The sequence below is a fragment of the Tupaia chinensis genome, unplaced genomic scaffold (assembly GCF_000334495.1).
Source record: "Tupaia chinensis unplaced genomic scaffold, TupChi_1.0 Scaffold143796_1, whole genome shotgun sequence".
NCBI classification, from domain to species: Eukaryota; Metazoa; Chordata; class Mammalia; order Scandentia; family Tupaiidae; genus Tupaia; species Tupaia belangeri.
The window spans coordinates 3,251,160-3,275,695 of NW_006203646.1; the positions used below are offsets into that span (position 1 = coordinate 3,251,160).

A 24,536-nucleotide genomic window follows, 5' to 3' on the forward strand; every position below is an offset into this window, starting at 1 on the left:
AGTTTGGGAGTACTTAATCATACATGAAAACTTTTTTATTTAAAAAAAAATGGGCAAAAAAAAAAAAAAAAAAGTCCTGGGACCAGCAGTTGATGTAATGACTATGTCACTGGATTCCCATGTGGTTGACCGCAGTTTGAGTCCTGGACCCAGTGGCTTAAACTCATGCCAGGCACATGTGCGTGCGTGCTCAGGATCCCAAGAGGAGAATGGAGGAGAAGGGATTACAGCATGGCCATCTGCCCTAGGGGGTGATTTCTCACTTTCTGTCTCTCTCTTTTTGGCAAGCACACATACCCTATAGCAAAAACCTCTCCAAAAAAAAGAAAGAAAGAAAAGAAAAGTCCTATGCCTATAGAGCATTGATTATAACCTCTGCGTATGTTAATAATTGTAAAAGGGTTTTCAAGTCAAGTCATGAATCATTTACATTTTCTTGATTAATTATTTTGTTTTGAGGAGAAAGTAGAAGAGAGAAAAGACACACCAAGAGCCCAGTTTTAGTTGTAAATGCATTGCTATGAGTTCAGCCAACATGAAATGTTTAGTTTGGATATTTCCAAATTTCTCTGTGCAATTTTTTAAGATGAATTTGAATCAAAATCAAACCCATTCCACTTGTTTGTGTGGTGGCACGTGAGCAATGGTCCCACTGGACTGGGCTTGATGTTTTCTTTCCTTCTTGCAAAAGTTAAAGCATTACATTTTGCCAAATTTGACAAAGTCCAATCACTTTCTGCCAGCTCGTTTTCCCTGTTAAAATTCACTGGTGTTCTCAGTGGCTTCAATACTTGGAAAATCAATTCTGGATACTTAATACATTTTTTATTAAAGGGGGGGGGGGTCCCATTTTCTCTCCCGTTAGAACATCCCCCTTGCTTTAGAATTTTTCTTTTTGTTGGTGTTTGTAAAAGTGATTGTGGGAACAAGAGCATGGGGTTGTGTAGTTAAAAATATTCAGTGTCACAAAGGTGCTCTCTGAGAGATTTCAAACACATCATCCAACAATGACATTTCTGGCCAGCCATTCTGCTAAAAGTATGCTGTGCTCATTAGGCAAACCGTCTCCAGCCTGTTTGTAATCACAGCATTTGCAAATTCTTTCCCATCTCCACAGGCCATTTTTAATAGAAAGAGAAGAGATGAAAATGTGAAAAGTCGATTCTTGGGTTTTATGCCTGAGAAAGGCAACAACAAAGCAAAGGTCACAGGACTGAGGGGTTCAGCCTGGACTCAGCTATTTTGGTTATATAATTCACCTGGAGTGACCTGCAAGTTTGCATCTATAAGATGGGATTTATGCTATGTATTTTGAAAGGAAATTTAATGATGTTTAATGAGGAATATTGTACTATGAGTGTTATAAACAGAAGGCGTGGAGCAAGAACCATTGCCTGCTCTAACCTTTTCTCTTTCCTAGTTTCCCATTGGACAGAAATATTTATCCAAACACGTATACTTTTCTTTCTCCAGGAGATACATTTAATTATAAAGCAATTCTATAAAGTTGCCAGTGCATTTCAAAAAGTCACCCACTGAGGGGGGCTTTCCTAAATTACATTTTATTTCTGTGTTTTATCTCATAAAACTTCAGTGTTGATAAAGATTTGGGTGAAATATCTGCGTCTTAATAGAGACCATGAAAGAATGCTTTTAATATCTGCAGTCGCACCCTTAGGATTCAGGTCCTAACGTGTCTAGCTAATGCTGGGATCTTGAGGGACTTTCTGTTAGTGAAAAGATAAAAGATTTTTTTTTTCTGTTTCTCAAGTCTCCCATCATTAAAGTTTGGTTCTAACAGCAGACTCCTTCTCTTTTTCATGTGTGTTGAAAAGCAGCTGCTCCCTGTATCAAAGCCATCAGCCCGAGTGAAGGATGGACGACAGGAGGCGCGACTGTGATCATCATAGGGGACAATTTCTTTGATGGGTTACAGGTCATCTTCGGTACCATGCTGGTCTGGAGTGAGGTAGGTGTTGTCTGAACATTAATATCTAATAGCTTCGTCTAGTCAAAGATACTGTCTATGCTTGAATTTCTAATGGAATGCATGGCATTTAGTGGGGCCACTCTGGGTGGGCCAGTTCCAGTCTACAGAACTTTGGGAAACTGGAAAAGATGGATTGGGTATACCAGAAGACAATCCTTACTAGGGGAATGACTTTCTTCCTCTGGCCTACATACATTGAGAGAGTATCTGTTTTGTAGTTTGTGTTCTTGAGCTTGCCATGTTGTGGAGGTCCTGTGTAGAGTGGGAACTAGAAAGGAGCTACGAAGAAACAAAATGTACAGGAAAAGCTCGTTCAAACTTTAGTAAGGTTGTAATCTATGGATACTCTGTAGAAACATCATTTGAATGACAGTCATAACCCAGGTCCTTGACTTAGTCAATGAGTCTTCATCAGCAAGTGAATGACTTACTAGGGGAACCTGGAAGAACCCAGAGAGAGCTTTGTCCAGCCCTAGGAATTGATAGCTCTTGGGCTGTTCAGTATGTAACTGCAACCATATGAAAATGACGATGTTCTATTTGTACAGTGCTTTTCAAGCACTTTGATCATTATTTTAACCTGTCAATTGATTTGTCTGGCAAGAGTCAGCTTTAGTCAAGATTACAAAACATGAACATCATCATTCTACAGATGCTCTGGCAAACTTGCTTTCTTTTTTGTTTCTAAATTCCAAGCCTTCATGCTTAGCCAGCGTGCTCACTTCTCTTTCAATTCACCAAAGTTTAGAAGAAAAACAAGGTTAGGGCTACAGGATACCATAGGGTTTATTTATCCCCCTAGCTTTGTAGGTAGTCTCTAAACTGTATTGAGACTTCCAGTATGCCAGGCAGTGGCATAATATCATCTCATGCTTCTCTCCACACTGGGAGGTAAATTGTTTTAGCATGTATCCTTTCTTGATAAGCTCCTGAGGCTTCGAGATAAATAGTTACATAACCAGGGAGCAGCCGAACAGAACTTAGGGAGTGTAAGTGCTACGTATGTGGCCACACAAAGAAATCAGAAGCAGAACTCGAGCTTGAGCTCGGCTTTTCTATTTCTCGTTTGACAATAGTTGTCCTCCCATGACATCACAGTTAGCCCATCTAGATCTTTTACTTGTGTTTTTTTTCCTTAAAGGAGTCATACAGATGAGCTGATTAGGACTGTGATAGTTTGGTATATTTATCTTTCCAAAGCAGAATCTGTCCTTCCTTTTAAGTCTTCCATGCATAGTTCTCACTGCCAATAGCCCCCTTAGGCAAGCCCCTTGCCAGTCCATGCTGCCCTGGCCTTTACATGTCCCACTCAGCTGATAAGAAGTATACACTTGGCCAGAGAATCAAGTCTCTCTTAAAGCTGAGTCAGAGGGACCAGAAGATGGAGTAATGGTGACGTCACTGGACTCCCATGTAGTCGACTGTGGTTCAAGTCCTGGACCCAGTGGCTTAAAACACACCAGCTGCGTGTATGTGCATGCCTAAAATCCAAAGAGGAGACTGGAGGAGAAGGGATTGCAGTGTGGCTATCCCCCAGGGGGGTGATTTCTCACTTTCTGCCTCTCTGTAAGCACACATGCCCTATAGCAAAAATCTCTCTCAAAAATAAATGGAAAAAAAAAAAAAGAATAAAAAAATCCAAATCAGAGATGTGCTTTTCAATCTGCCACACTAATTGTCGTTCACATTGGGACTCCAGAGGTGAAGGATGGTCTGAACTCCTCCTGCCCAAGGCACCCTATTCTTGGTTGGAACCATGGCATATTTTGTTACCAGCCCTGTGTCTTCATTCTCCTGACGATAACTACTTTCATAAGGATAACCTCTTCTAGGCCTTGTGGGCTGTATCTTCATCCCTTTCTATCCTCTCATGTGTATCATGGAAGTTGGGGGAGAGAGTGGATAAACATAATGACTCCTTGTTTCATGTCATGGTATTCAAAGTGGGGCCTGAGAAATGAGGCTCAAAATTGGCAGTAAAGGGACTAGCAGTTAATGTAATGGCTATGTCGCTGAACTCCCACATAGTTGACCGTGGTTCAAGTCCCAGACCCGGTGGCTTAAACTCACGCCGGGCGTGTGTGTGTGCATGCCCAAGATCCCAAGAGGAGAATGGAGGAGAAGGGATTGTGGCATGGCCATCCCCCCTGGGGGTGATTTCTCGCTTTCTGTCTCTCTGTCTGTCTGGTGAGTGCATGCGCCCTAGAGCAAAAACCTCTCAAAAAAAAAAAAAAATTGGCAGTAAATTTCAACCCTCTAAGAAGAAGGTATGTTAGCCCAGTGTTCCCTTTAAAACCTGCACCTGTCTTAGACTAAACAGACCCCACTGAATGTGGAATCACATTCAATTTTAGGAAATCATTCATTCACACTTAGGCCTTTTCCCCACTCAAGGTTCCCCAGTTTCCCCCAATGCCTTGATTTTTTGGCCCTCTTATAGGGACAGCTAAGGGAAGCTCACATCTAACTTAGATTTATCCACATTACTTCAAAGGATCTGTTTCTGTATCACTACGTTGATGGAAGTCATGGGAAGGAAAGCCCATTAAAGCAAGCCAAGGGCAAACCATATGTGATCTCCCTCTGTCTCTGTGCTGACTGCCCTGCCCAGGCCTAAATCTGCCCTTCGTTCTCTCCCAGGAGTCAGCATGGGTCCATCCCGAGGTGAAAGTGGGGAATTCATGCTCCTTCCTCCACCGCGTGTCCCCCCAGCACTGCTCTCGTTACAGCTGAGTCACACATCAACTCTGACCTGGTATCCCAGCAGTAACACACTGTATAGTTTCCTAAAGTATTAGAGCAGATATTCTTTTCAATAAGCACATCTCCTTCAGCATTACCAGTTGGCTGTCTGGATGCAGGACTTTGGATCAGGCTGTTGTCATCAGGACTGTCCTAATGTTCAGCATAATCAGCCTTGCAGAAGTGAATCTTTTTGTGTAATATTCTCAACTATTTCCATATTTAGGTTTTCCCACATGCTGTTTGGCAGACATGATTTTCTTTGCCTTTTCATTCAGGGAAAGAATTTGGTACTGCCCAAATTTAAAATTCCATTGTATCAGGGTGGGAAATGTAGGGGTATCTCATATATTCTAGGGTTTCTCATGGTAGGTACTTTTATGGGCATGACTTTATTTAATTGTCCTGAAAACATTGTGTTGGATAATCTCATTATTCTCATTTTATATATGAGTAAACTGTCAGAGATTAAGAAATTTGCTTAAGATCACACAGCCAGATAGTGCTGGTGATTGGATTTCAACTGTTCTGTACATTTTTTGAAGGAAGTGAATGTTCTAGACAGAGAGCAAATATAATCTAGAGAGGAGGAAGACTGATTAAGAAAGAAAGAAAGAAAGAAAGAAAGAAAGAAAGAAAGAAAGAAAGAAAGAGGAGATGCAGTGGAACCACAGTAGAAAGTAGTAACAGCAATAGTAGTGTTGACTATGGTGGTTGTTTTTAATCAAATAAAATTACATGAGTGCCTTTAAAAAAAAAAACAAAAACAAAAACAAAACACCAACCAAAACCAAGCTGAAGGCTGTTTTTCAAGACCGGCATTGACTAGAATCAGAATCCGAATCTGATACTATGACTATTTAAGAGAAAACATCTATGGAAAAAGCTATAGAAAAATGCAGAGAGGGACTAATATTAGCTAGCATTCATTGAACGTATACTTCCTACTGTGAAATAGGCTGTTTGGTGTGGGGTTCATGTGAGCCTTACTACAACTGTATGCAGAGTTGTTCTCATTTTACTCAGGAGGAAATTGGAGCTTAGGGGAATTAAATAACTTGTTCAGTCCTCGAGTAGTACAGATGGGATTGGAACCCAGACAGTCCAACTTCAGAATTCCTCTTCCTACCCTTCCATAATGTACCCTGTACAGCCATTTTTACTCTGAGATTTCACCTCATCAGACCAGAGTGTTATATTCACCTTTGCCATTGATGCCTTGTGCCGGGGGTTTCTTAATAGTTACTGTCACCTGGCAAGGTAAGGTAGAACGGGCATGTACAGAATCAGAGAGGAAACAGGAATTGCCTTCATGTTCTAGTTGTATATATTTGTGGGTAGAGCCACTGGTTACAGGAAGAATTTATCATTAAGACATAGAGGAGACACACCTCGTGCTAGGGGCAAGATGTTTGGGCCTCACCTAGAATTGGACCCTATCTATTTAATGTCCTTGCCACCAGACCACCTGATCTGGAGGTATATACCATGTCTAAGATCCAGTCCTTTCTCATTTTAAGTAGGCTTTTTAATCGCTTTTCTATTTCTTCAATCTATAAGCCAGAGCGCCCTGGAAGCAGGCTGGTGAACCAGGACAAGCAGAAAGCACTGTAGATTAGCAGCTGATGCTATTATTTGGAGTCTTTTTTTAGCCAGAGAATTTAAGAAGAACCAGAGAAAGTAGAGCTGGCTTAATTTACCCTCATCTGTGCTCTTCTCCTACCAACCCCATCTTGGCAAATGAGCAGTTCAGTTTAGTTCACTGATGGCCCCGGGGGTAGGGGTGGGGCAGGTGGCTGTTCCTGCTCCTAAGTGCTGTTCCTGCCAGAGCCCCAGTGTGTGGGTTTCTTGTGAATTTGGGTGACCCCTGTTGTTGCTCTCTCTTCTCCTTTTTTCAAAAGTAAATTATGTTACTGATATTCTTGTGCTCCTTATGCTGTCTTACTCCAAAAGACTTAAAAAAAATATTTACAATATCTTATATATAAACCTAGGAAAACCATTAGCGGATGTGGGCTACTGTGCAATGCTGATGGAAGATGCTCTCGATTATTTTGCTTTCTCCCCAGCATGTGATTTGGAGCATGGAGAAGCTCCTGCTACTGGTTTGCAGAGCTTATTGTTATTTTAAAATCTCCTTCTACATTTCTCTAATTTCTAAACAATGAGTACTGGTTGGCTTGTCTGCTGGTGTCTAACACTGGGATAGGTACCGTGGGTAATTAAAGTTGGACTTTGTGGAATCCAGTGTTTTATTTGGAAAGACAACTTGCTCTCATGAAGCAAATTAGAGAGTTACATAATATGTTTATATAATCCAGTATTAAATTTATGGTTTAAAATTCAAGGCAAGGTTCTAGAAGGCAGAGAGAGTGGGATAGACTCAAGTAGACTGCTCAGAAAAATCAATCGTGTTTCTACTACATATGGATGGATTACTGATCTGGGCATTGTAGGCGCTCATGGTCCTTTTATTTAATCACAGAAATGTCTGAAAGAATGCATACAGCTTAAGATATTTAAAGTGCCTGTTAAAACAATCGTCAGTGGTAGGATTGGTGGGGAGCAGAGGCCAATATTCCAAGTGAGGGTTTAGATTGCATGGCGTGACAATGAGCCAGGAGCCAGTGAGAGCCCTGGATGCTAATTGCAGTCCTTCCATTACCCAGAGGATCTAGATTTAGTCAGTGCTGGTCACTGGGCCTTGGTTTCTCCATCTGGAATGGGAACGTAGAGTAAATCCTCTTTGAAATCAGTGCTACATTTCTAGTCATTTCTTCTTTTATTTTTATTTAAATTTTTTTATTATTATACATACGGATCCTCAACAGATAATAGATCCTATCTGTGTCCCACAAGTGTCTTACATCTCATCTTCCCCACAAATTTCCTACACTCTTCTTCTTCCACATTCTATTTCTACTTCGTCTCTAGTGTCCATTACAATTTTCAGTACTTTTATGTTTTCCAGTCTTTCAGTCTCTACCATAGAGTGCGGACAAGTGGTATATGTTAAGTGGAGACATACAATGTCTCTCTTTCATATCCTGTTTTAGTGAGAGTTTATTTCCCCAAGAATCTCTTCCACATAAGAAGGAGGCAGTGATGGTGGGTAGAAGCAACTTCTTTTTTTCACGATTGTTCTTAGAGCATACTCACAATACACAAATATCATGTTCATTTGCAAAATGATACTTTGAACTTCATCAAAACAATTTAATTAGTCACAAAATTGGATCTCCTTATGGGTACATCTTCAGTCAATAGTTTTAGTCTATGCATCAGATTCTAGCATCTGATATTAATCTGAGACTTCCACCACAGTGTTACCCTAATCCATCTTCTGGATTATTCTATGGAATACTAGTTCTTTGGAATATTAACAAATACCCTCTGGGAGATGAGGAAAGGAGATTTTTCCCCTTAAGTCTGGGAAATTTTGGCAAATATAGAGTCAAACAAAACCAACTGGTTCTTATTCCAGGTATTTGTACAACTTTAGAAGTGCTAATATGCACTGTGATTTCTTAAGATGCAATATTCAGCGTGTCCCCAGCTTTGGTGACCACAATGGTCACAAATTGTCAACAGCACCCTCTTTTTAAAGATCACCCTACATGAGGGTATAATGATGATGACTGAAGTGCATTTTAATTTCATGTTAATGAAGCCAAGCCATAATTCAATCATGGAGTAGTATAGATGTGGGAAATAATTTTAGAGTGTTCAGATTAGGCTAGGAATGTATAAAGCCAGTATTCTCTAATACTGCAAGACTCAGAATTTCCCTCATTTTTGCATCTGTTTTTAGTCAGTGCATACTTGGCATTAGATGCCATGTGATTTGCAGGACAGCGATATTTGAAGATTGCCCATACCACTTGACTCAGATGGGAGGAGCCCAAGTTTCACCTCTGTATGAACCAGTTAGCCTCACCCAGAGACTATACATTGTCTTCTTCATCCAAATAGACATTGTCTTCAGCTGCATTTTCAGAGATAGAAAATGAAGTCAAAAGAAACTACAGGGGGAGGCCTGTGGGAGAACATAGTTGTGTAAATGGTAGTTTGGGGAGGCTGAGAAGCAATTTTGCCATTTGAATTAAAAAATTGGAAAACAAGGTTTTTAATGCAGTTTTTGGTTTCTTTCTTCTGTCTATCTCTAATTAATATACCCATTCATACACATACCTTGGAAGAATGATTATACATTAAAAAGGAGTATTTTCCTTGGGATGAGCAGATGGCATAATGGACCTGGTAGCTTAAAATTCATGCTGGGTGTGTGTATGTGCGTGCCCAAAATCCCAAGAGAAGAATGGAGGAGAAGGGATTGTGGCATAGACATTCCCTCGGGGGTGTGTGTGTGGGGGGTGATTTCTCCTCTTTCTATCTCTCTGGTGAGCACATATGCCCAATAGCAAAAATCTCTCTGAAAAAAGAAAAGAGTATTTTCCTCTCTGGGATATTAAAGAATGATGGTTATAACACATACATATATCCCTCTAGAACCTCCGCAAGCCCTTTACCTGGCTTTGATTACCAAACCAGAAGTAGAATCGCACAATTTTCAGGGCTGTTTTTTGGTTTTTGTTTTATGCTAGTGGGTGAGGTTGTGTGTACTTGTTAGAAACAGAGAGCAAGGCAAGCAGCAGATGGTGTGATGGTTAAGTCACTGGATTTCCACATGGCTGACTGGGATTTGACTACTGGACCTGGCCGCTTGCTTTTTGTCTGTCTCTTTCTGATGACTACAACAAATTACTACTAATAATGATGATAATAAATAAAATAAAATAAATAATTATTATTTTTTTCTTTTAGAGAGGTTTTTGCTATAGGGCACGTGTGCTCACCAGAAAGACAGAGAGAGGCAGAGAGACAGAAAGTGAGAAATCAGCCCCTAGAGGGGATGACCATGCTTCGATCCCTTCTCCTCTCAAAATCTTGGGCACACACGCACATGCACCTAGCGTGAGTTTAAGCCACCAGGTCCAGGACTTAAACCGTGGTTGACTACATGGGAGTCCAGCAACATAGCCATTATACCAACTGCGGGTCCCACAATGAATAATTCTTAAAACAAACAAACAAACAAACAAAGAGGCTAACACATCCCCTATGGGGACTATTCATGCTACAATCCCTTCTCCATCTCTTCTTCCTTTCAGAATTTTGGGCATGTACTCACACATACCTGGCATGTTTCTCAAGCCATGGAGTCTAGGACTCAATCCATGTGGTTGGCCATGTGGGATCCAGCTGCCTTAACCACCATACCACAGAGCTGGCCAAATTCTCAAGGCTTTGAAAACTTTTCAGTCATCAAGGACAGCTTTTTTATTCTGTGATAAAAAGAGGCTCCAGACTGGTATAGTGACTTGTCCTGGTATAGTGACATTCTCTGCTGAGTGCTGGGATGATAGCCTGGTTGTTTGATACTCCACTTCACCCCATTCTACTTTCTGTTGTGCCACACTTTCTTATGAAATTTCCAGTCTTTGAACAATCTCCTTTATATTTACCAAGCCTCCAAAATTTTATATATGATGGCTCCAGCACTCTCACGAGTGTTACCTTGTGCGTGAGATAACGTTCCACAGAAATCAATAAGACAGTGAAGAAAGATGGAGAAAGACATTAGCTCAAATATCATCTCTTTCAGAATTTTATAATAGAATTATAATACAACACAAGTAATTATCCACTTATTTTACTTACATTGCTTACATGTATACCTTTTATTCAAAATTGCAATATATTAAATACATAGATTTAAAATAAGTCATGGCTGCCTAATTTTTCCTAAATATATGTTTTAAAGTCTATATTGAGCCTGTACTTACTATGTTTTATATGGAAACTCCTTGATACGAAATTATAAACTTTACTTGTATAGAATAAAAAGGGTAGTTTGAATCAGTTACATTAAACTTCGAATATGACTTTGAAGAACAACTTTCAAGCCCAAGTAATTTTATGGGAAATCATTTCTAAATGAGCTAGCATGTTAAAAGAAAAAGGATAAAATGGTCTAATGGCCTTTTTAATGTGGTTATGTAGTTGAAGTCATGTTCACTTTATTTGTAAAAATGCTTTAGCCTATGTTTTTATTTTTAATGACTAAGGCACTTGAAATCTATCCTCTATGTTGATAATCATAGGATATAGTCAGAAAGAACTCCAGGAAGACATTTTCAGCTCATTTTTACAGTGTATCCTGGAAGTACACGGATGTACCTATAACTTGGAAATAGAAACCACAGGAGTGTGATGCATTTCTAATTTCATTAGGAATCAAAGATAGAATTCACACCTGGCTGCAGCCATGTGACCGTTAGGAAGAAAATGGCCGTCTATATGGTACTGTATTCCTTTCATATGTGTGTTCAGTGTTGACAGCTAGAATAGCTCCCTAGTGCCCTGAACTGAGGCCCACACTGGCTTGTACATTCCTAAAACCAGACCTCCCTATTTGGAATTCAAGCATACCACCTTAAGGCTCTAACCTTCCTTTTTAACATCCTCACCCACTGTTTATTCATCTTAACTTACAGTCACATATTGGGCTGTCTGGAAAGTCGTGACATGTGTTTGCATGGAAAAATGTGTCATGACTTTCCCAGTGACTTAATAGAATGATCAGCCTGTAGGGATTTCTTGCCCCTGGATTCTTTTAGCATATGTTTAATTATTTTTTTCTTTGTTCATGATAGATGAGTGTGTGTGTGTGCTTGAGAGAAAAAGAGAGAAGGAGGGAGAGGAGCACGCTCCATATGGTCTGATCACGCCATGATCCTCTTCCTTCAGTCCATTAGCTCTTGAACACTTTTGTGTATGCCTGGCTTGTTTCGGGCTGGCCAGATTGGGGATTCGAATTGCAGTTGCCATGTGGGATTTGTTTTTTCTTGAGCAGTGCTTTATGGCTGTACCATGGAGCTTTGCTCCTGTACTCTTGTCTTGCTCATTCCATTCCTCCCAACTAAATGCTTTTTCCACCTCTGTATGCTCATATACTTCTGTCCTTTAAGGTCTTGTAAAATAGAGTCTTTCCCTGTGACAGTTTTCCTCACACCTCCATGTATATTTTCTCTTTGTTCTTGATTCCTGTCTTGTCTTATCTCTACCATGGTTTCCTCCTTATATAGTTTTATGTTTAATTATTATGATTTAAGGGCTACTCTTCCTCTTTCAGAGAGGATTCCTGTTAAATTCAGTTTAGCCTCTCATAATGTTTAGCACAGAGCCTTGTAACATCAGAGGCACTGATGAAAATTTGTTAAATAACTCTATTTCCCATTCATTCATTCATTCATTCATTCATTCATTTATTCTTTTACTCATTCATTTATACAAGTACTCCTTACTAGTGACTATTGTAAAAGGTGATGCTTCAAAGGATCACTACTAGACAAATAATGCAGTTTTTGTTCATGCATGTGTGGGTACGTAGTTTTAGATTTATGAATTGTGTAATAAGTAAGCACATAAATACCTTAGTGTAAATCTATTGGTAATAGCGAGGGTTAAATAGTAATAAAAGTAACACTTTTTGTGTGGTAGACAGGGGTGGTGTCTTTTCTTAAACTCATTACAGGCGTTAATGTCAATTAACACTTACTAATTAGGTAGTAGTCACCTCCTTTGTCCTATTCCCTGGCTCCCCACCCCCAACCCATAATGAAACTGAAAGTCAGAGAGGTTGAGTGACTTTTCAAAGGTCCCACAGCTGGTTAATTTGTAGACCCTGGATTTGAATCAAAATCCGTCTGACTCAAGAGCCATCTCATCTCAACCATGTAGTATGAAAATAGGAAAACTCAATTATCCAGGGAAGTGTTATAATAACTTCGACTCTCCAAAATTTAGCATTAAACCAAAGCCAGGAAAAAAAAAAAAAAGGAAATAGAAGACTTTGGGATAACCAGAGCAGTACATTTTAACTATTCTATCTGTTCTCCTAGGCCACAGCAGATCAGAAGGAGCAAACTAGAGTATGGGGAGTCCAGTTGTTAGAAATAGACTTAGTGACAGCTGATGTCCTCATGTGTAGGGCAGAAATAGAGAACTTAAAACACAGATTCACACAGTGTTACTGTGCAGCACATTAATTATTGTCTGTAATGAAGGTGGCCCTGAGTCACCAAGAAAGAGCTGGCAAGTGTAGTCAGTACATTCTGTTTAAAATAGCAAGATGTGTGCAATGCATCCTTGAAAGACTTCCAGCAGAAATCAGACATAGTTGTAGGGCCATAATGTTTAAGGGGTTTTGGCTTCAATTTTCTGTAGTTAAGTGACATCTTTTATTTCCTGAAGGACCATGTTAAATGAGGAATTATTGACTTTATATGCAAGTGTCAATGGATATAGTATGCAAATATGAACACCACAGAAATATGCTGGAATGAAATCTGTCTGTATCATATACCTTTGCTATCTTTTTTTTTTTCAAAGACTATGAAAGTATTTTTGTGAAAGGTGAATTTATTCCCTACCTAATTCGTCTACCAGTCTTTTAGCACTTTTCTTTTTTCTTTTCTAATTCCATAGGCAAAGATGCCCCATGAACTGCTAGCTTTGATAACAAGCATTTATCTACTTTCTATAAATGCATATGGTTTTTCTTTTTCTTTTATGTTTTAATTTTCAAGCAAGCAAGCAGAAATACAAGACTCTGAGGTGGCCAAGAGTAGGGAATGATGTTCCTTCTTGACTGAATTTAGAAAAACAAGCTTTGAGAAAGAGCTCATTGTGCAGTTTCAAACCACAGAGGCTGGCGTGCTGGTGTCGATCCTCTCCTTCTGGAATACCCTGGACCTCAGGAACTCACCAGTGCTTTTCCAGCTCCCAGATGGTCAGGATGGGATCCAGTCTTTAATGAGGCCCAATTGGCACAATATCTACATCCTGGGAAAAGAGCTGGAGAACATTTATTTAAAAATTAAATTACAAAATAAATAAATAAATAAACCCACAAAACCAAAGGTAGTTGAAGTATAATGTATTCCATTTAGTCTTTTTATCCCAAATCTGTTATTTTGAAAGATGATCTGGTGGCTGTTTTGTTTGTACAATTAACTGCATTGATTTAGGGATCTGGTTAGCTCCCTGGTCAGAATCGGCCTGTGTATTTTTGTGAATGCTTGATGAGAATTCCAGGAAGTTTTATGGTGGCAAAGGAAAACTTTTTTTTTAAGTGTATTTATTTATTTATTTCATATGAGAGAGAATGGGAGAGAGAGGTACACTCTTGATAGGGTCTTTGTGCTGTGATCGTCCCCAAATCCCTTTAGCCTCCCAGAATCCCAGACACATCTGTACCCATGCCTGGCATGTCCAGACACCCCTGATATATGAACCCAGAGCCTTTCCATATGGCCTCCAACATCACACAGTGGCACCCCTACTGCCTATGCTGCCATGGCTGAGCCTGTTGTTTGTATTTTTAATAAAAATAATTCTGAATGGAATGGAGTTGACTATTTCATTTTTGTAGATTTATAGGGAGTCCCATTAAATCTTTATCTTAATTTTAATGTTGGTTAGTGGCATCACTATATTCATTCAATGTTCAACAAATATTTGAGTGCATGCAAGTTCCAAGGCCCTGTTAAATACTGAGAACACAGTGAAAACAAGGAAGGCAAACTATGTCTTCATGGGGCTCATATTCTACTTGGGAGAACATGGATAATAAAATAGGAAAATTATATCTATATCTCTCTACTCTCTGTGTCTATGTCTCTATCTTATTGAGGGAAATTTCAGACAGTGTTAAGGAACATTGCTGATGATTTAAAAGCTAGGTTTTAAAAACTTCTATTTGACTCAGTTCTTTAGACTAGTTTCAGAAGTGTCCTCTGACATTCATACATAAAGTTTATCTTTGGGGATTCATGTGACCCGACATACTTTGCTAATCACTGGTTTAAAGTTATTTTCTTGAAAGGACAAAAGGAAACCAGAATGTTTGTGAAACAGTAAATGCTTCCACTGGCTTTCTCTCACGTTCCCTGAGAAATCATATACTGTTCTGAGACGAGCAGTTCCTGGGAATGAAAGAATCTGTTACGAAACCCAGAGAACTCTGATTAGAGAGCAAACCAAAATACACTGAGGAACTCTGGAGAAGAGTGTGTATCCTCTGATTTATGTTGTATCTACTTCAAGGGAATTAGAGCTATAATACAGAGGATCAGCCAGTACAGTCATCAAGCATATATGTACACTTTTATATTTCAGCTTCCTTTAGGGTCTTGTGAAAATAGTATATTTTTAAAGGCCATGCTTAACTACAAAAAGCTGAATATTTTGGTGCAGAAGAAAAACAAAGTTTTCTCACTTGGTCAGGTTAGACTACTAACTCTGTAGTCTCTCTTTAAAAATCCTTAGTTCCATTTGGTTTCAAAGCTTTAATTATGCTTTTATGTTACAGTTTCCTTATTTAAGTGTCTCTTACATGTCCGTCATTTAGTACCCCCTGCCTGTCTCAAAAGAGATGGATATTATTATCCTAATTGAGGAGGAGGGAGAATGCTGTGAGAATTATTAATACATAAATTAAAAAATTAATCTGGAAAGTGCTTTAGAGTCCCTAGAGAAACTCTACCCAAACACAAAGCACATTTAGTATTATTGTCAGTACCTCACAGAGTAGATAAGAGCTGTGCAGTATCAGCTTAGTAAACGGAGGTATAGGTGGTAACAAAGAGTAAATGGGCTAGCATGCCTTAAAATTCAGACCCTTGGGTGGATAACCCTAAAAGCCACTCTACCAGTGACCCACTTCAGGCTTTTTCTAGTCATAAGTGTTAGTTATTTTTGTATAGAATAATTTTTCTCTTTGTTTATTTCTTTTTTTCCTTCTCCTTCTCCGCCTTCTTTTCCTTTCTCTTTTTTTTTCTTTTTAGTATAAAAGATGAAGTTAAAATATTAAATACTAATGTAAGGAATGAAAAATCAGTGGTGGGAACCAGCAGTTAGCGTAATGGCTATGTCGCTGGACTCCCACATAGTTGACCGCAGTTCATGTCCTGGACCCGATGGCTTAAAACTCACGCCGGGTGCGTGTGCGTGCGTGCCCAAGATCCCGAGAGGAGAATGGAGGAGAAGGGATTGCGGCGTGACCATCCCCCCTGGGGGGTGATTTCTCGCTTTCTGTCTCTATGTCTCTCTCTGTCTGTCTGGCGAGCGCACGCACCCTATAGCGAAAAAAACCTCTCAAAAAAAAAAAAATCAGTGGTGTGCTTTCTAGTAATCCTAGCTTTTTTTGTTTGTTTTGGCTTAGTGACTTGGAATGTCAAATTGCATTTATTTTATATAGACCTATTGGTTGAAAACCATGTATAAAGGCTTACTTGGAATTGTTTTTTGTTTTGCTGTAGACTCATTTTTGTCTTACCTCTCAAGAGTGGGAAAGGTTGTTTCAATTACCTACTATGTTCCTAGTCCTTTGACAGTACAGAAGACTGAGAATACAGTTCATGTTCTTGAAAGTAGAGGGAGAGTACAAAGTCCATGTACCAGGGATTATGGAGAAACGATAAACAATTGCAGAGACAGTTATGGTTACATAATGGTGTTCGCTGGTCAGGCCAACTTGCTGCTTCTAACTGTTCCTTGATCATATTTTTTAAGCTTTCTTTGAGCTCATTTTCCTCATCTATGATTCTGCTAATAACCATATCCACTCCCAAATACTACAAAATATAAATCAATGAAAGAGCATCACACCATGTTCAGCTCATGGTAAGGAGGCAATGAAAGGTCATTGTTGCTGAAGACTTCCTTGATCAAGGTCATTGCCGTCATCAGCTCAGTGAGAACTAGAGTAATGCAGATAATAAATACTAGTGACTTCTGGAGGAGAAAGAAATTTCCAAGACTTACCCTTTTCCCTAGAATTCTAAAGTGTGTTTCCATTAATGATTTTAAACACTAGGTACATCCATTTACCTACTGTATGGCTTTGTAGAAACCGTTTAAAGAGTTGTCTTCTCTTGTGGCCCTCTTCTGGGCTCTCAGACCTCAGTTTGCCTCCTTGGAGTTCTGCTTCCACGCACACACTACAAGACTCACCATGCATCTTCTGTCCTGACTGCAATATTTCCTTCAGAAGGGGCTTTACTCTATTGCCTCCATTTCTGGGTGCCATCTCTCTTAGGCCACAGCAGCTTCATGCTGCCCTCAGTGGCCACAGTGAGCCTTACCTGGCCCACTCCATGAGGTTCTTTTGCTCTAGTGCTCTGAAGTTGGAGAAGAGAAAATGCTTATATGGGCAGCTTGGAGGGAGCAGAATTGTTGCTGCTGGCATATTCTTGGCATATGGGCAGCCTCTCCTAGGGTCTTGCAGAGACCATGTGTGTTTCACCTATTTGTCTCCCCCTTAATTTGCTATAGGGCATGTTGCTCACTGGAGAGACAGAGAGAGAGAGACAGAATGAGGGAAAGTGGGAAAGCATTTCCCAGGGGGATGGCTTCCTACAATTCATTCTCCTTCATTCTCCTCTTGGGATTTTGGATGTACACACACACAAGGGCCTGGTGTATTTTTCAAGCCTCCAGATCTGGGACTCAAACCACTTAGTCAGTCATAACGGCCTCAGCACTTTAACCACCACACCACCTACTGGCCTCCATGCATGTTTCATCTTAATGCTGCACTTCAAAATTATTTTTTCTGATTATAATACTAATGCATTTTTATTGTTAAGAAATTAGACAATTCAGAAAAAGATGCAGGAGTAAATGAAATTATCCTTGATTTTACTCATAGAAGTAACTTCTGGTATTGTTTAGATGCTTTTCCTTTACTTTTCTCCCATTCAAATATATATCGCATTCTTATATAATCACATGTAATATATACTACCTCGAGCTGGTATTGTTTTACTTTCTATTTTTAGTGATTTTTTTTTCTCATAAAAAAGCAATACCTGCATATATACCAATGTATTTATTGTAGAATTATTTAGATTATTTCCCATGCAGGTCATGTGACTTTACATGTGCACAAACATACACACATAGAAAGAAGAGACAGAGAGAGAAGATAAATCAGGTCTAATGTTTTCAGTCCAGAAATAAACACTCAATGTTTACTGTAGATCTTTTGTGAGATATTTTTTAAGTATTGTATTTTAAACTTTTTTTCTTTATTTTATCTTATCCCTTGTTATGGGAGTCACAGGCCTTTATACATCCTCCTCTTCCTCACCCCTAAGATGAAATGTAAGCAATGATTCCATGCTCATTTGAGATCTGAGTGCTGAGTCAGCTGGATAATTCCTATTAAGAGAAATGTAGAGAATGAGAGTTTATTATCTGGTTAAGAACAGTGAGCAGAACCCGCAGGTGGCGTGGTGGTTAAGGTACTAGACTCCCACATGGCCAGCCACGGTTTGAGTGGCTTTTTTCTCACTTTCCCACTCTGTCTCTGTCTCTCTCTGATGAGTACTCCTGCTCTATAGCAAACTCAAGAAAAATGATAATAAATTTAAAAGATTTTTTTTTTAAAAAAGAACAGTGAGCTTTTATGGATAAGGATCATTATGCCTAGTGGAATAAAAAATATAGTAGAATTCTGGCCTAATTTTATATGTATTTATTGCAGAAATAATTTGAACATATCTTGTATGGAAGGCATTAAGTGTGACTTACATTGTATTAAGGATATAAATGTGAATTAAACCCTGTTACTGATCTCAAGGGCTATCTAATTGGAGAAAGATAGGTAGGAAAAGTTTCATGGCACAAAACAAAATAGACTACTAAATGTTATACTATAAATTGTATACATTTCTACAAAGATGCAGGTGACTCTAACGATCAGATAAAACTTGAAAGAGAGAGTATGTGGTCTCAATCTTAAAAATAAAAAAAAAGACTATCGGGACCAGCAGTTAGCGTAATGGCTATGTTGCTGGACTCCCATGTAGTCGACCGCGGTTCATGTCCAGGACCTGATGGCTTAAAACTCACACCAGACATGTGTGCATGTGTGCCCAAGATCCCAAGAAGAGAATGGAGGAGAAGGGATTGCAGTGTGGCCATCCCCCCTGGGGTGTGATTTCTTGCTTTCTGTCTCTCTGTCTCTCTCTGTCTGTCTGGCGAGTGCACGTGCCCTATAGCAAAAAAACCTCTTCAAAAAAAAGAACAGACTATCAGGAGGGGAATGTTTAGCCAAGGCATGGTATAAAGAAAGCAAAGATATTAGTCAGGGGGTGGGATGATTTAAAAAAATTTTTTTAATTCTTTTTTTTTTTTTTTTTTGGAGAGATTTTCACTGTAGGGCGCGTGCGCTCGCCAGACAGACAGAGAGAGACATAGAGACAGAAAGCGAGAAACCACCCCCCCAGGGGGGATGGTCACGCCACATTCCCTTCTCCTCCATTCTCCTCTCGGGATCTTGGGCACGCACGCACACGCGCCTGGCGTGAGTTTTAAGCCACCGGGTCCGGGACACGAACTGCAGTCGACTACGTGGGAGTCCAGCGACATAGCCATTATGCTAACTGCTGGTTCCCATTAATTCTTCATACAGTATATGTGCATGCATGAGAGAGAGAGGGGCAGAGACACCCTCTACAGGGTCTGGGAACACCACTACTCTCTTTTTTTAGTCTACCAGTCCCTCAGGTCCTAGGTACTTGAGTGTGAACCTGTTGTGTTTCTGACTGACCTGGCTAGGAATTTGAACCTCAGTTGCCATGTTCTCTCAAGGAGTGTGAACCCATGAGCCTTGAAGCCAGTCTGGTGTGGAGTTTTCATGTGCCTACATGCTCTTCACTGGAGGATGTGGAAGATAAAGTGGGAAGGAGACTAGGAAAGAAGGCTGGCTGTCAGGCCTTAGAGCACCCTGTATATTGTTATACCAAGGAGTTTAACTATATGGTAGGCAAAGAGGGCAGTTGAGTGTGAGTGAGGGCATGTCATGAGATTGGATCTGAAGAAGATAATCTGGTAGAGAAAGGAGAAGTGGAGAGAGACCATTAAAAGACTATTATAATATCATACTAGTCCAAGTAAGAAAGGGTAAAAGCCTTAACAGAAGAAAGTGAAAAAACGAAGAGGGCTCAGTGGCTTAAGTAGGGGCAAAATCGCCATGACAGTAATTCAAGGGGGAAAAGAATAAAGATAATCTCAAGCCTACTATTTTAGATGAGTCAGAGATAGCATTCCTTTAAATGAGAGCAGGAACACAGGAACAAGAAATATATTTAGAGGTAGTGAGATACCAAGTTTAGTTTGGGTCATGATAAGATTGAGATAACAAGAAGAAGGTGGAGATTCTGGAGATTCTGTTACTCTGTTGCTAATGAAAGTTTGATGCTTCACCAGAGAGATCAAATCTATTGGTATGGATTTGAAAATTAGTTTATGCTGAAGTGACTGAACCAATGAGAAAACTAAAGAATTCGAAGCCATGGATTGCAGGTGGCATGGTGGTTAAAACGCTGGTTTCCTGCATGGTTGACCATGGTTCGAGTCCTGGACCTGGAGGCATGAAAATCATATCAGCATGTGTGTACATGTGCACAAAATCCCAGGAGGAAAATGGAGGAGAAAGGATTGCGGCATGGCCCTCCCCCCTGGGGGATGATTCCTCACTTTCCCTCTCACTGTCTTTTTCTCTCTCTCCAGTGAGTGCATGCCCCCTATGGCAAAAATCACACATACACACACACTAAGTGGTGACTAAAAAGAGAAAAAACTGGGACAATCATGTGAAATTTCTATATAACATATGGAGTTAAAAAGAAAAGTGGAGTAAATGAGGGAAACCAAAATAATGAGAAACCAATGAGTAGGAGAAAGGCTCTAGAAAACACAAGCATAAGACATTGGTTTTCTTCCTGGTGTTTCAAATGATATTCATAACTTTCCTGACCCTCAGGTTTTCTCATCCAGAATACATACAACACATATACATAGAAAACAGTGAAGGTGAAAGTGCTTTGGTAAATTATCAAATACTTGGCAAGTCTTAAGTCTTACAATTAGTGTCATACCAATTAAAGGGAGATTTCCAAGAAGGAAGAAAGCACTGTCAGATGCTGCAGAGTTTCAGGAAAAATATTTATTTCTAGTCCAAATTATTTTCTTTGTAATTTAAGGACGTTAAATCAAAGGGTAACTCTGTTCTTTAATCTCTTAAAGAACAAACTATTTCCCTAAGACTGAGGCAAGTGTCTTTGGTACTTAGTGTGGGAGACAATTTTGGATTTGACACAGACATTAAGTAAAACTGAATTGCATAGAAAGAAAACTGTTCTCTTTTTATTTCTCTTTTAATCACTCTTTGTTTCTCTTTTAATCTCTGTTTTTCTCTGTAATTCTGATTTATGTTAATGGGAGAAAGTCTCAGTTGGGGCAAACAAATTTTAAACATCTAACACGAGGTAATTACCCTTTTCAATAAGCTCTTCCATGTTGTCAACAGTTCCAGCTAGAATTTACAACATTGTATTAACTATAAGATTACTGTCTACAATACCTTCTTACTTGAGCAGGTATATCAATTTTCAATTAAGGCAGCAATATAAAATTCCCTTTTAAAATAAGCCTTTTAAACAAAAAGGTAATCAATTAAAAATATTAAGTACATATTTGCATAGATGGTATCATCAAATGTGGCAAAATTGAGAAAGTGATATTCAGGGATGGCAGTCTGGAAAATTTACACTGGTCAATTCCTTTTCCATTTCTTAGAATAGTGGTTGCCCTTAGTTTAACCAAGCCAGAACAGCATATAGGATTTGGGAGTCGGGCTATAGACCTCCAAATCCAGACTCCCACTTTATTCTAGGAACTTGGATCAGTCTTCAAAGCTACTAGACATTTTTAGACTTCTGTGTCTTTAGCTATTAAAATGAGAGGATTCACTTTTTAAAAAAAATGTATTATTTATATTTTTTAGAGAGATTTTTGCTAGAGGGTGTGTGCACTCACCAGAGAGAAACAGAGAGGTAGAAAGTGATAAATCATCCCCCAGGGGTGTGGCCATGCTGCAATCCAATCTTCGATAGTCTCCTCTTGGGATTTTGGGCACGCATGCACGTGCACTCAGCGCTAGTTTAAAGCCATTGGGTCCAGGACTCAAACCACGGTTGACTGCATGGGAGTCCAGCGACATAACCATTATGTCATCTGCTGGTCCTGAGGATTAGCTTTAAATGGCAATGAACATTCCTTCCAGAGATAATTTCTATGATTCTTTTTATTTGGAGAGGTTTTTTCGCTATAGGGTACGTGCGCTCGCCAGCCAGACAGAGAGAGACAGAGACAGAAAGTGAGAAATCACCCCCCAGGAAGGATGGTCACACCATAATCCCTTCTCCTTCATTCTCCTCTCGGGATCTTGGGCACACACGCACATGCGCCCGGCGTGAGTTTTAAGCCACCGGGTCCAGGATGCGAACCGCAGTCGACTACGTAGGAGTCCAGCAACATAGCCATTACGCCAATTGATTCTTTAAGTGATTCTTTAAGTGATTGGTAAATAAGCCTGTGCTTTCAAATGTATAGAAGTTAGCTACAACATCTTTCCTCTGTAGGCCATTCATATCATGTGTCAGTGATAGGGACTCTTCCCAATCTAACATCCACAGCAAGGAAAAACATCAGCACATTCATTCTCTAATTAGAGTTCAGATTCTCCCTCATTTGTCAAGGAGTGTTGTTTCAAGAAGGTGTTATCAGGGAAATTGATTAAAATCAAAAATGAAATTATAAATGAAAATTTGTTTGAATTTCCTGGGTTTACTGCATTATGCTAAAATCCCATTCTGAGTCAGTAGTTTCATTATAAGTCACATCTAATCAATTCATAAAGCCTGTACATCTTTGACATAAGAGCTCTCCTTCCATTTATTTACTAATATCTTTCCATTTTTTAATATTTATTTTCCCCCAGGAAAGGGAGGGCAAGTGAAATGTTTTCTAATGGACTGATAGCTCTTCTAAGTAATATCGTGACCTAATACTTTAAATCCCCAGTAATCTTAAAAATAGATATATACACTCTATTTGAAATATCACAGTATGGCAACCTTCACCATCAGAAACACAGGAAATGACCAGGCAATAAATGAAAAATAGATATAACATGGATATAGATTTTGAATTTTGAAAAATTGGGGTCTATTGCTACCTTTAAAAAGTTGAACCATTTCTTCTCTGTGATTAGAAGTATTCGTTCTTGCCATCTGTTGACCTGTTTCAGCATCACCTTTTGCTCCAACTTGTTCAAATATGGCTTATCTTACGTAAATAACTTAACTGTTTGAAGGTTCTGTTTTCACATCACTTTGCGGTGATTCCATAAATTCTGTGGAAGAAGATAAGAGGTTTCTAATTTCTGCATTAAAATTATTTTTATATTTTGTTTTCAGAAAGAATGTTTGGCGGAAATTATTTATGGACTTATAACAGCAGTAACTTTCCCATATTCTTTCCCCAGGACTTGATGTTAGGAAAGTTTCACCACAAGTTGTATTCAAGAAGAAAAATGGGGATAAAAATATGTCATTGCTGGTGGCCACCAGGAGGCATGGTGGTTAAGGCTCTGGACTCCCACATAACTGAGTGTGGTTCAAGTCCTTGTGCTGGTGGCTTGCTTTTTCACTTTTTCTCTCTCTCTTTCTCTGGTCAAATTGAATAATAACAACAACAACAATACAATTAAATAAATAATTATTTTAAAAATTATGTTATTGCTCTGGACCAAATTAAATTAGTTCTTATATGTAAAATCCCTAGCAATGTGGAAGACACCTCCTCGGTATTCAACAGGTGTTAGTAGCCAATATTGCAATAATGCATGAGATTAAGATGCACTAGATTTTGGAAGATTACCTTTTGTTGTCCTTCAGAACCTTTTTTTTTTCTCTTATTTTCTGTACAACATTAAACTTAATTTTCTGGTTTCCATACTTACAGATTATAAGTGCAGATTAGAAGGTACAAAAAAACACTAGGAAAAATAGAAAAGACAAGTAGAAAAAAATATAAATAATTTCAAAATCATAGCTATCTGGAGCCATTTAGTGCAGGGAGAAATAGCCCTTCATACCTCAGTAGTCACTTAGGGTTTTTGTATATTATGCCAAAATAAACAAGTATTCCAAATGATGATCTTGATTTACAAAGGCTAAGCCAAATTATACACACTGCCTATTTTAGAGCACATACAATGCATTTTAGAAGAATTCCAGTATGTATAGGATGCAATTTTAAGAAAAAAATTTGTTGTGTGCTTTATGGATAACCCTTAGTCATCCAAAACACTCAGCCATGGAGATGAACTTAGTCTCCAGGGATTCTGAATAAGCGTAGTCTTACTGAAATATCTTTTGTGTATGTTCAGCAAATAAGCTGAGAGGCCACATCAATTCTGTGAAAGAGGAAAAGGTGTTTCTAATTTCTGAGTTAAAATGATTCTTATGCAGATGGAATTTTCTTTGTTTCAGGAGGGAACATTTGACAGAAATTATTTTGGAGTGGAGTCTACCAGGGGCAACTTTCTCATAGTTTTTTCCCCGAGATTTGGTGTTAGGGCAGTTTACCCAGGGGGTACTCAGGGATTGTATTCAACTTTCAACTTCTTGTAGCGTCCCCTGTAAGTCTTAGGAAAAGCGCTTTGAACTGGGCCTGGTTTGTACATTAAAATAAAAGCTCTTTCTAACTCATCCTCATGAGAGCTGCACAGACATAAGTCAGCATAAACTCCTAGGTTCTGTATACAGTATTCACTGCCCGCAGTCTTAGTACCACAGTGTTGAGTTAAGTACATCTGAAAGGAGTC

General features: G+C 39.1%; 1 protein-coding gene across 5 annotated transcripts in view; it reads left to right on the forward strand.

Moving 5' to 3' along the window:
- EBF1 (EBF transcription factor 1) overlaps positions 1 to 24,536 on the forward strand; it is a 464,386-nt gene that overhangs the window by 347,959 nt on the left and 91,891 nt on the right. For 3 of the 5 annotated variants that reach the window (XM_027766945.1, XM_027766942.1, XM_006165072.3), the window contains one exon: positions 1,836 to 1,969. In XM_027766945.1, coding sequence (XP_027622746.1) covers positions 1,836 to 1,969 — 134 coding nt within the window. The remainder of the gene's footprint in view (positions 1 to 1,835; positions 1,970 to 24,536) is intronic. The other 2 variants (XM_027766943.1, XM_027766944.1) reach the window with 1 other exon arrangement.